General features: G+C 37.4%; 1 protein-coding gene across 1 annotated transcript in view; it reads left to right on the top strand.

Annotated features, from left to right (window-relative positions):
* Window positions 1-15,469, top strand: part of IARS1 (isoleucyl-tRNA synthetase 1) — a 112,789-nt gene that overhangs the window by 52,936 nt on the left and 44,384 nt on the right. Inside the window, exons 15-19 of the mRNA XM_075514391.1 lie at window positions 1,868-1,994; window positions 6,909-6,982; window positions 7,342-7,536; window positions 13,501-13,587; window positions 14,306-14,389. Coding sequence (XP_075370506.1) covers window positions 1,868-1,994; window positions 6,909-6,982; window positions 7,342-7,536; window positions 13,501-13,587; window positions 14,306-14,389 — 567 coding nt within the window. The remainder of the gene's footprint in view (window positions 1-1,867; window positions 1,995-6,908; window positions 6,983-7,341; window positions 7,537-13,500; window positions 13,588-14,305; window positions 14,390-15,469) is intronic.

The following is a 15,469-nucleotide window of genomic DNA, read 5'->3' as shown; positions in this document are numbered from 1 at the left end:
AGAGCAAGTGATGCATGATGCAAGCACTCACCACCCGCCAACTGATGCCCAGCCCGTCCCCGAGGAGCAATCGCTGCCCCCCAGCCAACTCCCCCAGTTTCTATACGGAGCACGATGTCATATGGTATGGAATAGCCCTTGGGCCAGTTTGGATCAGCTGTCCTGGCCGTGCCCCCTCCCAGCTTCTTGCGCGCCCAGCAGAGCATGGGAAGCTGAAAAATCCTTGACTTAGTTTAAACATTACTTAGCAACAACTAAAACATCAGTGTGTGATCAACATTATTCTCATACTAAATCCAAAACACAGCGCTATACCAGCTACTAGGAAGAAAATTAACTCGATCCCAGCTGAAACCAGGACAGTCATCATGGGTAAAACTTTTAAAAGACAGTAGCTTTCATTTTCATCAGTAGATTTTTGAGTGATGCTCACACTTATTTCACAAATCTCCCACTGCTGGCCCAAATCCTACCTTAGTGTGTCATGTGAATCCATTCTTTTAATTTTTCCTCTAAAGGCTTCTTTCATTTTTGTTACTCTTGGGACTGATCTGTGATTAAAAATCATTCTTTGTCTTAAAAAAAAAAAAATTGATAGAGAACCAAGAGCTCCAAAAAGAAAAGGTAGAAGAGACCGTATGTTTTCTGTAGTTCGGCTGCTACTTTCTTTAGAAACTCTGGGTCTCTAAATCCAGCTCATACTTTGGGAAGCAACCTACTAGTTACACTGGAAAAACAAACCCAGAAAATCTTGCCATGATTTGCTCAATAACTGAATTCTAGAGTTGTTTGTATTATTGTTAGCTGTTCATTCACAGCTTCTGTGCATCTATGCCACTGTCTTGAGGTTATTCTTCCTGTGAGTTTCATTTGAGGTTGGTCTTTTTAAATGCACCTTTAGGCGTGAAGGGGGTTTATTGTTGACCTCAAAACCCATTGCTTTTCCTCATCTGCTATATAATTATTGTATAAATAGTTAATTCTTTGTTTACATCATAAGATAAAACAGTTGGTTCCTAATCAAACCATCAGGCCATTTAGCATGTCCAGGAAACTTGCTAGGCATCAGATTCTGATGTTAACCTTTGAGCTCCAAGACACTTTCATATGATTAAAATTTGTCTTTAACATCCCTCAGAGCCCATTAGTGCTCAAAATGAGTTTTTAGCGAGCATCAATATGTTGTTTGGGTTTTGGGTTTTTTGTTTGTTTGTTTGTTTGTTTGTTTGGAGGGGGTGTTTTGTTTTTTAATCGGAACATTAAAAGTGGAGATGATAAATAGTGTGAACAGGCTTTTTTTGTAGGATATATCAACCTGGGATTTCTTTATTCTCAAAGTCTAAAAGTAATGTGCAGATACCTTGATGCTCATGCATAATGCAAGGTGCCTTTTGATGCTGTTACTCCAGGCTTTTGAAACTTTGTAATTTCATTCAGCACCAAAATCAGTAACTGGTATTTTTTTCTGTATGTAAAATAAAGCACAGTAGTATTGCTATCCACCCTTAAACATAATTCTCCAATATTAGACTATCCTGAGGATTTTTGGACATTGTTTCATCCTTAATGATCTATTATACGTTGCACACGTTTTTACTGAGTTATTTGTGAGTAAAAGAAACATGGTGTTTTTCACTTCTATAGCTTCCTTGAAGATCAAAGGAAGGCAGAAGAAATGGTGTTACTTCTTTGACAGCAAGTCTATAGGCCTTGCAATCGCCAGTGCAGTAATATGAATGTGCTCCGATTCATGCAATGTGCCGAAATTAACTTGTTTTGTGGGTGAAATCCAATATATGCATTCTTATTAGCTTTCTTTTAAGTGGAATGTAGTGATAAAAGGATACTTTTCTTATTTTCGGAACAGGGTTCCAGATTTTGTGAGGGAGAAGCGTTTTGGGAACTGGCTTAAAGATGCACGAGATTGGGCTATATCTAGAAACCGGTACTGGGGAACACCCATCCCTTTGTGGGTCAGTGACGATTTTGAAGAGGTGAGTAAGAAAACAGGTTTCCAGTTGACAGAAAAGCCTATCTGTGTATGCTGTTTGCTTAGTTTGATAGGCTGTTATATCTTTGGCTGCTGCAGTCTTAAGTTCCATTAATATGTCTTAAAAGTATATATATATCTATAATAGGTGATAGATATATGCATATGTATGCATGTATTTGTGTGCCCATACACGTTTTCTTTGCTTTTGCTTGAAAACTGCAAGCAATTTTTCTTGTTTTTTATATTAGAATTAATCGTATCTTTCCTGGAAGAATTTGCAGTGATGGTAAATGTAATGGAAATAACAAATGCAGTGAGAAAATGGCAAGGAAGAGATTTTTTACTCAGTCCTTTCATTCTGTTTTTGAAATTCTGATGCTCGGTTACTTCAAGCCAAATGAATTGCTGAAGGCGTAACAGCAAGTCCACCATAGTAGAACAGTGAAAATATATACTTGTAGTGCTACAAATGTTAATGTAACAGAATGTAAAAATGTGAATCTAGTGGAATGATGAAAGTGTATAATGGAAATGCTAGAAATGAGTTTTTTGAAGTTGTAAGGTACCCTGCAGTTGGTAGCATAAAGCTAACTGCACAAGTGAATACTTTATGCAGTTTTCATGACTGCTGTTTTCTAAGCGTCAAAACACCAAGTTTTAAAACTGTTTCTGCAGGTTTTTTTCTGTGGGGGTTAGTACCATTAGACACGTATGATAAGTCTTTCCTCGTGCTGGAAATAGGAAATGCTAATTAATGTCAGGATGTCCATGGAAGGTAAATACTGATGGCAGCATCCCAAGCCTTTGCTTGTCTCTCCCTTGATTTGAAAAAGTTTTAATTTTCGCTTTAGACGTGGAAGACCTCAAATAGGAAAACTATTTTGTCGTCTTAAACTGCAGTATTGCTTAGATGTGCACCATAAAGCGTATTTTATTTCCTCTTCATTGGAAACCTTGTTGATAGGCAGGGAGATATTGGGGAAGGGAGGGAGTTACTCCTTGCAATTACGATTTAAGCAGCTAAGAAAGCCTTGGCATTTGAATTCTATTTATGCTATGAGCGTGTTTCTGAATTACTGGCAAACCAAGTGCTTCTGTCTCTCAGTTAATTTTTACAGTTATATAACAGTTAATTTTTAACATTTATTCAAAATTTTTAGGTATAAACTGTCAGTCTTCAAACTAAACTTTAAGTCCCTTGTTTAGTATAACAGGTTTTTTTAGATAGAGAAAAGGCTTTCAGTTTTGTGCTAAAGTATTTCAAGAGTTCATTCTACAGCTGAAGAAGATTGTGTAAAGGTTACATTACTCCCACTCCTTGCCTCTAATAATATTTCATCTTCTGTCCAGTCTCCCAATGTCTGTATTCCTGTGTGTACAGATTTTTTTGCTTTTTTAGGTTTGATTTGTTTGTTTTTAATAACAATGTGATGTCTAGCTTGGAAAATTGACCTTTCCTTTGAAATTAGCTGCAAATATTCCTCAGGGCTTGGTGTTCTGAATAATGATAGAAATACCAACAGATCTATTATTTTTATCTGTAGATGTTATACGTTTCTGTTTACTCTAGAGTCTGAAATGTCATGCTTCAATAGCTGACTATAGCTTCTTGACCATGCTAAATTTCAAGTTAGTTTTTTTTTAATATTCACTCTCTTTTTATGCATGTGGGATATAGCTTAAAAACTAAATACCATTGGAACTCATGTGGAACTTAAGGCCTCAGTGACATCTCCTCTCATATAGAAATAATATTCACTCAAAATTTCCTGACTTCAGTTTTACTGCAGCCTAGTGCCATGTGAGATTGCAGAGCCTCCTCTTCATGTCTTGTTCTCAAAAGAACACTTTGTCGCATGCAATTATGCTGTGCATATTAAATCCTGGAGAAGTAATAACAGTTCCTTATTTAATATACAGTAAGGTGAATTAATTGGTATTAAAGTGAATTTTATTACAAATCAATATCTGGTTTCCCACAGTTTTATTTTAGCTTTTATTTTAGTTTTATTTTAGCATAATTATCAGGTAGAGATGCATAATGGAAGTTAAATTTTGAAGCTTGTGTTTATTACCACATTTTTGCAGACAGCTTATCATTTTAAGCTCTCAAATCTCAGTGATTTCCTCAGTGGAGGAACACATCTCATTTGGATTAGATGATAAAATTTTTTAATATAGCACCCAAGTTGATAAAGCGGACATAGGCTAATTTTATAGGACTTGCATACAAATTATAGTATTAAATGTTCAGCGTTGTTACGGAAATTCTCTGATTGTTTCACTGCTTGTCACTCGCGTAACCTGTTAACCCCCTGCTAGATTTAGTGCACTTGGTCTTGCATAACAGATTTGGAATGAGCGGACTCTGGCTGTGCTCTCCTGAAGGCTGAGGGAACTTCTTTAGGTCTGTTTCCGCTCTGCTTTGGGCTGCAGTAAGAATGACACTTTCAGCTGAACTTAGCAGTCATTTCTTTTACTCATTACTCTTCAGGAGACGCTTTCTAAAGATCCCATAATGTCTTGCTGATGCACTGATACGCTGCATGGACTTCTTTCCATGAACACTCCTTATTCTTTGATTATAGGTACTTAACAGAGCTGAAATGACAAACCAATAAAAGCAAACATTTTTATTTAATAGGGACTGCAGAACTATGTCACAGGAACATTGAGGTCCACAAATGCTGCCGGATGGCTTTATTCTTCCTATTTATGTGGATAATCCCGGATATAATGCTAATGTTCATTTCATTAGAAGTATTTAACCTTGACCTCTGATTTCACATTAGGTCTCAGTGATGCTGAAACAGAATTCAACAGCTCCCAGTCCCAGCCTATTTATTTCAGTCTTTGCTGTCTGCTATTAAATGTTGATATAGCTGGTTTTATAGTTGATGTGGCTGAAAAATAAAATAGAGGAGGAACAAGTGACTAGTAGGGAAAGGGGCCAGGCTACTAAAGTAGATGTTGCTGTTGACGAAATGTATCCAAAGCAATAGCTTTAATTTGAGAGCATAAACCAGTTTGTTCCTTGCAGAAACGAGTGGGTGCGGCCTAATGAGGCATCGGATTTGATTAGCATCTACTTGCTGTATTGTTCTCTTGCCTTCAAGTATCTAATGAGCTGCCCTTGGGACAGAGTAGCTCCCTCTTTCCATAAGACACAGGCAGTCTTATTCAGTATGGTGGTATCTGTGTTCCTCTGGTGGTTGTTGGATTTTTCATGTGGACTTGGGGTTATTTCTTCCATGACTACGTTCTGCTGGGTGCAGTTCTGTGGATGCATCCAATATTCAGAATTTTACTTAAGTATTGAAATGCTTGGTTCAAAAAGCAACAACTAATGGGCAGCTTTTAACCCAGAGCATAGTGTGAAAGTATGTCCAAATATTAAGGTTAGCGAAGATGAAATAATCAGTGTATCCAAGGGTATTTTTTACCCATGCTGCTATTAAAACCTTTTCTTCTGCCAGCAGTGCTGAACTAAGCACCTGCTGCCTGCTCACTTGAGCTTGTATGATTGCTTATGGGGCCACACGGTGAATAAAGAACAGATCTGGGTTAAAAATAGTTTGTTGATAAAGGCATATTTTTAACGGGGATCAATCCCCCGGTGTGGTTTGCTATGCAAACTGCAGACTGTTGTGCCTGACTATCGTAATCATTGTAATGCTTCACTTCCTATAGAAAAATAAGACAAATAGATAAGTAATGAAAAAATTACATTTCAAAAGTACTTTAACAATAAAAGATGGTGATTAGTAATGCAGATCAGCAGTTGAATCAGACTACAAAAATCATGGCTTAAAAAAACAAATCAGACTGAGTTTCTGTCTTCTCTGTAATTCACGACAGTTTTTTGGAATTAAATACACCAAAACCTTTTTGTTAGTCACAATTTCTGTGTGTATACATATGCATATATTTAAGACTAGCTACAGGAATTGAGCAGTTCTCTGACTTACTGTATCCTAAGAGCTACTTAGAAAGTTATCTTATGTGAAAAATGTCTAACCTACTTACAGCTTCTTTATGTTGGTACATTTAACTCCTTCCCTGTCAGATTTGTCAAAAACCAGTTTTTTCCATGGCAATTCTAAATTGGACTGATAGCATGTGGGACTGGATCTCCAAAATCCAGACCTGTACTGCAGCTTGTGGCTCATGAATCGTGCCAGATAAGAGGGGGCCACAGGGCTCTGGGAGGGTTAAACTTGATTAAAGCGTAAAGCAAAGAAAGCTTTGCTTTTCTCCTTCTCTCCTACATACAGTTTTTCAGAATCGTTTGTTTCGTCAACATTTCATGATATCGATGCAAGTCTGTTGCCGAAACTTTTTGCTTTTTTCTTTAGATAGTGTGTTAATGCAATAAAACCAAGAAAAGTCTGTACCTTTCTTAACAACCCCTTTGTTAGCTGTGACACTTTTTTCACTTTAAATAAGATGCCATTAGTATGAACAGTTCAGTGTACCTGGGGTGGAATACTTATACTCAATTATGAACAATTTAGCTGCTTCCCTTAACTTCAGAAGAGGAACCTGGGATGTGAAACTACTGTCTGTATAAAAGTCAGGATCATTGAATTTTCAGAGGTGATTGTGTTGTGGGTTGTTTGAAAAAAAAACCCAAACAACAAACCCCCACCTTTTTTGATATCTGACAACATGCTTGTTCTTTGAAGTCACCAATCATCTTGACAAGAATTGTATTAAGTCAGGGCAGTGGTCTCTAAGATCATTTGCTGCTCTGTTAGGTTGAAGAAGGGGACCCTGTACAAAATTTTTGTTGGTTTTTCAGCTATATCAGCTACTTCAGAAGATACTGACTGACCTACAAGTCTCCTGTCTAATGTTAAAAAAAATTGCTACTGTGTGCAAATAACTGACTAAATTTCTTGAGTGTCTCTTACAGGTAGTTTGTATTGGTTCAATGGCAGAATTGGAAGAGCTGTCTGGAGTGAAAGTCACTGATCTCCATCGAGAAAGGTTGGTCACAGAGACTGTTAACTAGTTATTAAAAATAGTTGAGCAGACATTAAAAATACTGGTTTTCTTCGCCCAAACTCTGGGAAACAGATTTGGGAAAATAGAAAAGTAGTAAGAGGACTTGCAATTAACATGTAGAAATTTTCCTTTCTTCTGTCTTGGACGCTGTTAATTCAAAAAAAATAATCTCTAAAGTAGCTTTAAATTGTAAAAACTGTCAAAGGAAATGCTGACCTTTTTGAAGAATCATTAAAATTAAAACCAAAACTCCTGTCACACCTAATTGCAAGCATAACATTAACTTTTTGTGCTAATTCTTGTTTTTGTTTAGAATTTGTCAATCTTTTTGTTTCCCATAGTATTGATCACCTAACTATCCCTTCACGCTGTGGCAAGGGCGTTCTGCACCGGGTCCCTGAAGTTTTTGATTGCTGGTTTGAGAGTGGAAGCATGCCTTATGCGCAAGTCCATTATCCATTTGAAAACAAAAAAGAACTTGAAGATGCTTTCCCTGCTGACTTCATTGCTGAAGGCATTGACCAAACCCGAGGATGGTAATTTTCTGCCACTTTATTATGTGATATTATTGCTCTGCGCCTAACACTATTACCTCTGGATGATCCTTTAATGTTGTGTAGATAAGTGTATGATTTCTTTTTTTTCAGTGAAATGCAAGGTATTCTAAAGCTTGGTGACAAAAATGTTGCAGAAAGATGACACATTAGCAAGCAATCTTCCCGGCTTTTGCGGAAAACATCATTAGGTAATAGGGCAGATCTTTGGCCTGGTAAGGAAGAATCTCAGCAGCTGAATTATCACAGAACTTGAGTTACCTACTAGAAACAGAACAGCAATTGAGTCAGTTGAAATGGAAGTCAATTTGAGGATTTCAAGCCAATGTATAGGCTAGTAATTTTTGCCCCCTAGATTAAAATTTGAATTTTGGGTTTATATGAGGGGGAAAAAACAAATTAAGTCAAACCTTATGTTGTTAAGATCTTATAGTTCACAAAAATCACATTTTCTAACTGTAAACTTCATCTGCTTATTTGATTCCTCTCTGGATAAATGCTTTTCAATCATTGATGAAAATTTCTCTCTAATCTCACATTTTCTCTGGGTAATGTTCTCATACATATGTGCATGCATGCATACAGGTTTAGTTTTGGCATTTTTAAGTGTTTATTCTATTTTTGAAGTTTGAGGTTGGCTGTGAAGACTGTCAGATTTTTAAGATGAATTTTTGTGTTTTCTAGATTAGTACATTTGACTGTGCACAAGTAGAACTCTTCCATCCAGTAACTTGAGTTATTAGAGTTAAATAAACTAAGTTCCTCTGGAGCATAGTTGGCACCTCCCTTTGCCCACTCCTCTACTCCCCCAGCAAACCAACCAACCAACCCAAACAAAGCATTAAGAGGTGGGCTTTTGTGTGTTTGTGAAGTTGAGAATGAGGCTTATACATACTCTCAAAGCCAGGAGGCTTGAGCAAGGAAACATTTGACGCATGATGCTAAATAAAAATAAGTTTCATGAATATAGCGAAAGGTGTCTTCACTTTGCAAGCCCCTACTTGTGATGCAAAAAACTATCCAGGTCCTCAAAATGGAAGTTACGTTTGCAAGTTTGGCAGTTAGGGAGGGACCACTTAAGTCTCACTTAGTGAAACATGGACTCCTCGTGGCATATTAAATACTTTTCAGAGTGTACTGCACCTTACCTAGTTAGTGCTATGCGTAATGTTTGTAATGGGTCCTCAAACCAGTACTTCACATAGGTTAGAATTAGGGCAGCCTGATGAACTTAGTTAAAACTGGCCTCTTACATGTGTAGTGATTTTTTTTTTTTTTAATTTCTTTTTTCCCCAAAGTAGCCTTTGTTAGGCCAGATGTTTGTGTTGATCTTTATGCTCTCCGCAATTGTATATCATAGCTTATTAGTCATGATGCTTTTCAGTGTTAGTATACAATTAAGTACGGTTGAGTAGCATGAAACCCAGCAGTAGAGGGACTTACTTATCTCATTTGCAGGTCACTATTTTGTGCTTGCTGCTCTTCAAGCAGTGGTGGATCCCGTATATGCAGTGAACCCTACGTTTCTTCATTTACTTTGTTTTCTTTACTGTTGCATATAGCATGTGGATACAGCACTGTTAATTTGACAAATGCTAATTTAGGAAATATTAAGTATAAAACAGAATGCTAAATAATATATTAGGTTTAAACAATACCTGTTTCATCTTGAAGAAAAGTGATAGGTTTTGTTTATCTGGGAGAAAAACTGCTTACTCTGCAGCAGCTGTGGTTTGGGGCCTGAGGGAGGCAGGTACAGTGTTAGAATGAAGAAGGAATGGAGAAAAATAGCTTGAAAAGTTGTAATACTAGTGATTCCATGTATTAGTCTTCCTGCAACATTGTTCATTATGCCCACAAAAGGAGAATTAAAAACTTAGTTTTCCCTCTTTTTCTATTCTTTCTTTCTATCTGAAAAAAATTAGAAAATTGTGTGCTTTTTTGTTTTGTTTTGTTTTCTTTTAAAAAAGAGACAAATAAAAGAACACATGATAAAGATATATAAAATGCATGCAAAAGGCACAGTCAGAAACTGATTTTTTTCCCTGCTACATTCTATAAAGGTAAAAGAGCATTTACTGTAATTTAGATGCCAAAAAATGAAAACAAATTAAAAAAATTCACCAACGTGTAATCATTCCTACACTGTGCAAAGGAGCTACTGAATTGTAAAAGTTCAACAGAATTAAAAATGGTTTGGGATTTTTATGGGGATACAAAGTCTATTCCTGGTAGTTACAGTTCCAGTAAAAATATAGGAGGAATGATAAATTTTAGGTTTCAGGGTTTAGCTATTTGAGATTGGGATGTCACAGTGGATTCGTATGTGTCACACACGCTTACTGCAGTGTTTCTTTTAGTGCTGTCCTTTGAAGCATGTGTGGGAGACATGACAGATGAAAAGATAAGTCTGATCTCATATGCATCTGATGAAGCTCTCTAGTGCCATTAAAGAATGCATTTGTAATTTTTACACAAGTTGGCCTTTTTATAGTATGATATTAATCTAAACTTGAGTGCAGTGCAAGATCCAGATCCGCTAACTATGAGGTTTATAAACCTTTTCTTTTTTAATTAAAACCTTTTCTTTTTTAAATAGTAAATGTAACCTGTGGATAAGCGGCTTCTTTCCCTTTCCTTAGTAGGCTGAACTGAATCATCTCACTAATTCAACTGAAGATTGGCCCTGGAAAAATAACAAGAGAAGTCCAAGCTGATGCTAATGCCAGCGGTGACTCTGTGGTTGTAGACATACACCCGCTGTGCTTCAGTTTGAGCCCACACACTTGTGTTGTGTACTGTAGGCAATGTGCAAATGGACACTCACGTTACAATCTGGAGTAGATTGCTTTTTGTTTTTAACATCAGCGGAAGAGTTACTGTAAGCCTTCACCATACCCAAGTCTGTCTCATCTGTTTGTGGGTGGAATATCAAAACACTTGCCTCGATACATGGTGCTTATACCTTTCCCACGGTGCTCGTGCCTGTTAATAAGCTGGTGCTTTGATAACAGCTAGTGTTCTGTGATTTGCAAAAGAGCACTTTTGTTTTGTGAAAGAAAGATGGAATTAAGGTGTGAGGTGGTGGGGTTTTTCGGTAAAAGGTAAAGCTGTCTCAGGCTGTTCTTAAGAAGGATTCTCATTCTAAAACTGTTAGGCTTTTAGTTACCTTTTCCTAAGTCTTGGAAAAAATTAGGATATGTTGAAGAGAAGACACATATCTTTCTGCTAGTATGATAGCACTATATCGTAACAGGCCTAAGTGAACAACAGGCTGGTGAGTTCTGAAGCGTTAAGAACGTAGTATGTGATTTTTATTTAAAGCATTCCATATGAAGTGTTAAGATTCAGAATGAAGATTGGTTTTGTGTTAGGTCAGAGACTGCAGCTGACGTGAAGTGAGGACTGGTAGGTGGTGAAAGGCTCAGGAGGTGGAGGTCCAGTGGCTTCTGTTTGCCTCAACAGAGAAGGGGAAAAAGTCAAGGAAGACAAGGGGTAAATCAATGTGACCAAGGTGATGAGGTAGGAGAGTGATCTTTTTGATGACTTCCTGCATGGATATGAGAAAGCTGAATTATATTTGTTAAGGCCAGAGGAAAAAATCTTAAGAGTAGTCTGGTTCCCAGACTGGCAGTCCAGACAGATTGGTAGGAAAGACTCTGTCTCTGATTTTAGATAGGGAGATGCAGCAAGATTTATAGTGATGGTCAGAATATGGTGGCCTACAGGGAATTCACAGCTGAAGGTTTTTGCATGAACCACAGGATTATGAATTTACCCACAATTGTTCAAGAAAGGAGAAAACAGGGAGGGAATGCTTTCTCCATTTTGGGGGGAGTGGAAGAGGAGGGAAGAGCAGCAAAGAAGTGGACTTCTGTCTCTGTGGTGTTAAGGTTTTTTTTACTATTGTTTTGCCTGACAGCTATATATCTGCAAGGACAGAACTAGAAGCAGAGTGAGATTTGGTGAATGGGAGATGAAGCAGCAGAGATAAGTTGAGGAAGTTGTCAGAAACAAATGTGTTTGTGGACAAGATATTTCAAAAATAAGGTGCAGAGAGACACTCCTTTAAAATATTCAGAGTGAATGAGGTGAATTTTTTCTAAAAGGATAATCTGAGAAAGAATGAGAAGAGTTATGTCAGAATGGTGTGTAAACCAGTGGATCACAGGATCTCAAAGACAGTCTTGTAACTGTCGTCAACTAAGGTACCTCATTGCTGAGGCTCATCGGGTTTGACAATGCAAATAACAGAAAATTTTTGAAAAGTTCTTGGATGTATTTTTTCAGTGCCCATGGTCCGTCTGTATGATTTTCCTAATACAAACAGTATTGAAATCTCTTCTAGTTGGTTCTGCCTTGTTCTTTTTAATTGCAAATGCACCTGCTCTAACATGAGAATTTGTGACCAGTTTGCAGAAAGTGATGGGAGTTTGTCAATGAGGTACCTTCGTACTAAATACTAAAGAAGTACTGCTGTGTTTGTAATGAACTGTCAGTCTTGTAGGCTCGAGGTATCGATCATCTGAGTAAATGCTCAGATGTTTGTGTTTAGGGGTTTTCTTAAGAAGGTTAAAAATGAAGACGGGGATTTTGAGTGCATGTGTTTGTGTGCAGGTGGAGGAGCGTTGGTTAAAATTCAGGAAATTACAATGCAATTTAATAAAGAGAATCTGTATCCTGTCGTGTGAATTGAGCTGATTTTGACAGTTAAAAGCCTGTCTGAGATAAGCATCAGAGTTGTCATGTAAGACACTTAATAAATGCAGTAATGCACGCACCAACCTTTACAGAGCTTTGGACCCTCAAGTGTCAGAATAATGCTTTTGCAGTTATAGGCAGCTTTTTGATAAAAACTACTTTGTAATATACAGATGGACTTTTTTTTTTTTCACTAAACGGTTTCTCCACTAAATCTTCCTGCAAATGCGTCGTTCTGAGGCATAACCTCCCATGCCTTATTCTAAATCAATTAGCTTTTGTATAATCATCTGCTGTTTTAAGGTTGCTAAGCAGTCGTCAGTGTGATACTCATTTTTAACTGGGAAAGCTGTGGCCCACCCTCCAATTATTTTCTTAAAAGTAATTACCAGCAGTGCAGTTGCAGAAGCTCATAGATACCTCCTTTGGTGAAGGTTCTGACTCCTGAGTATGAAATTATCACATCATCTTGCACCGCCACTTAATTTCTCAGATATAATCATATATCGACATATTGAACAATAGGTGCCTGTGCTTGCTCCAACGCTGATTTCTCAAGTGTCCTAGATAGTTTATTCAGGTATTGTAAACACATGAAATGGAGGGGGGGAACCCCCCACTGCCCTTTGTTGTGGGGAACGCCTACATTCTCATATTTTCTAGTGATGGCTAATTTAACCAGCAAAGTTTGTTTGATTGATTGGAAGGAGGCTCTGCTCACTTCTGCTAACTCGTTTTTATGCTCCCAGCAGTAACCGTTGTGTTGCCTGCTAGGTTGAAGAATACACACATTAATGCGCTCGTGCGCACACACACACACACACACACACAAAAGTGTGCCAGTCCTGTCTGCCGTGTTTGTTCCTGACTGATCCTGTGTTCAGAGGTTTACAGTGAGCAAATAGGGAGCTTGTTCAGGGACAGAATTCTCTTCTCTGTATTAAAGGGGAAAATGCTACAATTTTCTTCTTCACGACCTTCCTAATGCTTACTATTACAATTTTTTAGCCTTCTCAGACTAGCAGATCACAGCTGAGGAAACAGCACGATACGCTACAAAGAGGAAAGAAGTCTACTTACAATAAGCTCCTCTTCTGAATCTTTGCCACATAAATGTTCCACGTACTTAAATTTTAACTTTGCTATAGTAAAACAACATAATGAAAAATCTCTTTTGTAATGAAGGACATGCAGACTTTAGTTTGGCTATTTAGAAAGTCATGTTTACATTGTCTCTTGTTTCAGGTTCTACACTTTGCTGGTGCTGTCCACTGCTCTTTTTGGAAGGCCTCCTTTCAAGAATGTAATTGTGAATGGCCTCGTTCTTGCCAGGTTGGTATGTCAGTCAGTTCTTTCCTGAACAGATTTTTAGTCAAAGAATATTTCAGATAAGTCCCTGCAAATTGTAAAGTTAATCTGAAATGGACTTTGGAGCTGTTAAGGCTTGTCAGGGAGATATTGAAGTTGCAGGAGGCAAGAGGCACCTGAGAGTGTGAGGTTTACACATCCCAGCTATCTGTTACACTAGGTTCTTTCCAGCAGGACTAGTTCTTCCTAGAGAGAGAGAAAATGAGTAACAAGTCAGACTAGGAAATAAGAGGAGATAAATGATACGTGTTATGCAGAGTAAAGGGGATTATAAATGTAGTTTTAGATGTAATTTTAAATAATTGTATTTGTTTCCCTTTATTTTCAAATAAAGCTTTGCCAGTGGGCTGGAGGGGTTGATTCAAAACAAGTGCATCTTCCCTCAGCTTTGGTAGGAAAGACAGATTTCCTGCTTAGATTCATAACTTGGGAGCCTCTTGGGTTGAGTGGGTTGGGGTTTTTTTGTTTTGTTTTGTGTGGGTTGTTTTTTTGGTTTTTTTTCCAGTTGCTCTTTTATGGGTTCAACAGTCATACTGAAATGAATTGCTAATACATAATTATGTCTATGCTACCAAGAACATAACAGGACAGAAAAGTTAAGCTGGATTTGAAGGGCCTTTTTTCTTTATCCGTGTATTACAAGTATTCTTGTAATTTATGCCTACATTCTGGTATTTTCTAGTGATGGCCAAAAAATGAGCAAAAGGAAGAAGAATTATCCTGATCCAATGAGTATTGTAAATAGTTATGGAGCTGATGCGCTAAGGTAGGATTTCCTTAATTAAGGTACAATTTGATATGTTAGCTTTCTGTTCATAGCAGACATGTACCAGGAGAGCTGCTTATGGGTTTTTGACAATTAGCAGTAGGAAGAAAGTTAATTTTAGAAACTTCTAGACCACTATGGCAGCCAAATAGCTGAAAGAGTGGATGACTCAAAAGAACTGGCAATAGTTACAGTTCCTGGACTTTCTATACCCTTGTCTTATCTCCCTCAAGGCTGGTAACAACCAAAGCTGACGTGCTGACTGGAGGTCTTTTATCAGAAAAGGTGTGTCCAGTTTGTAGAGAATGGTTCCACTGGGGCCAGCACTGTCTGCTATTGCAGCTAAGAGTCTGAGTTGACCCAGTGAAAATTTGGATAAAATCTTTGATAACAATACTGTTAGTTTACTGTTAAATTGTTATTTTAGGGAAGGATTACTGTATAATGCACAGATATGTTTGTTTGCTGCTTATACTATACATTTTCTAAAGAGAAAATGTTTCTTTTTTGTTGATGTAAGTATATAGTATGTACCTAATAGCAGTGAAACCAGAAAAGCAGAAGTGGAGCAGCCTAATGTGTATATATAAAGTGTCCTGGTCAAACAGAGATTAAACACAGTTCAAGTGTCTCATTAAAATTATACTAATGTATAAACGTAATTATGCAGTCACCTGGTACTTTGGCTAGATGCGCTAACTACATGCATGAAGTGGTACCTTGAGGTAAAGGTACAATGAAGACGTTTTAATAACGGCGGGAGTACACTACTTATGCATTTCTCAAGAGCCCTGTAATTCTTGCTATATCTAAGAAAACCTTAAACTATCACCCACACTGAATTGTGTGTTACAACTCTACACGGTAATGATTGGGCTGAATGAAAGCTTAGTGTACCGTGGTTTTTTGTTTATTTGAGAAAGGTGGTTGTTGCTTGTTCTAGATAATTTGAAAAAATAGATGTGAAGTTGCTTATTGTTTCAAGCTTTAGCATTTAAAAGACCTAGTAAATTATCTTCTCATATATGTTTACAGTGGAGAGTTGGGTGGATTTCTTAAATTTGATCAAGATTGTTCTTT

Source organism: Mycteria americana, chromosome 11 (genome assembly GCF_035582795.1).
Source record: "Mycteria americana isolate JAX WOST 10 ecotype Jacksonville Zoo and Gardens chromosome 11, USCA_MyAme_1.0, whole genome shotgun sequence".
In the NCBI taxonomy this organism is placed as follows: Eukaryota; Metazoa; Chordata; class Aves; order Ciconiiformes; family Ciconiidae; genus Mycteria; species Mycteria americana.
The sequence above is the reverse complement of the archived record's forward strand: the minus strand, read 5'-3'. Positions and strand labels throughout refer to the sequence as shown.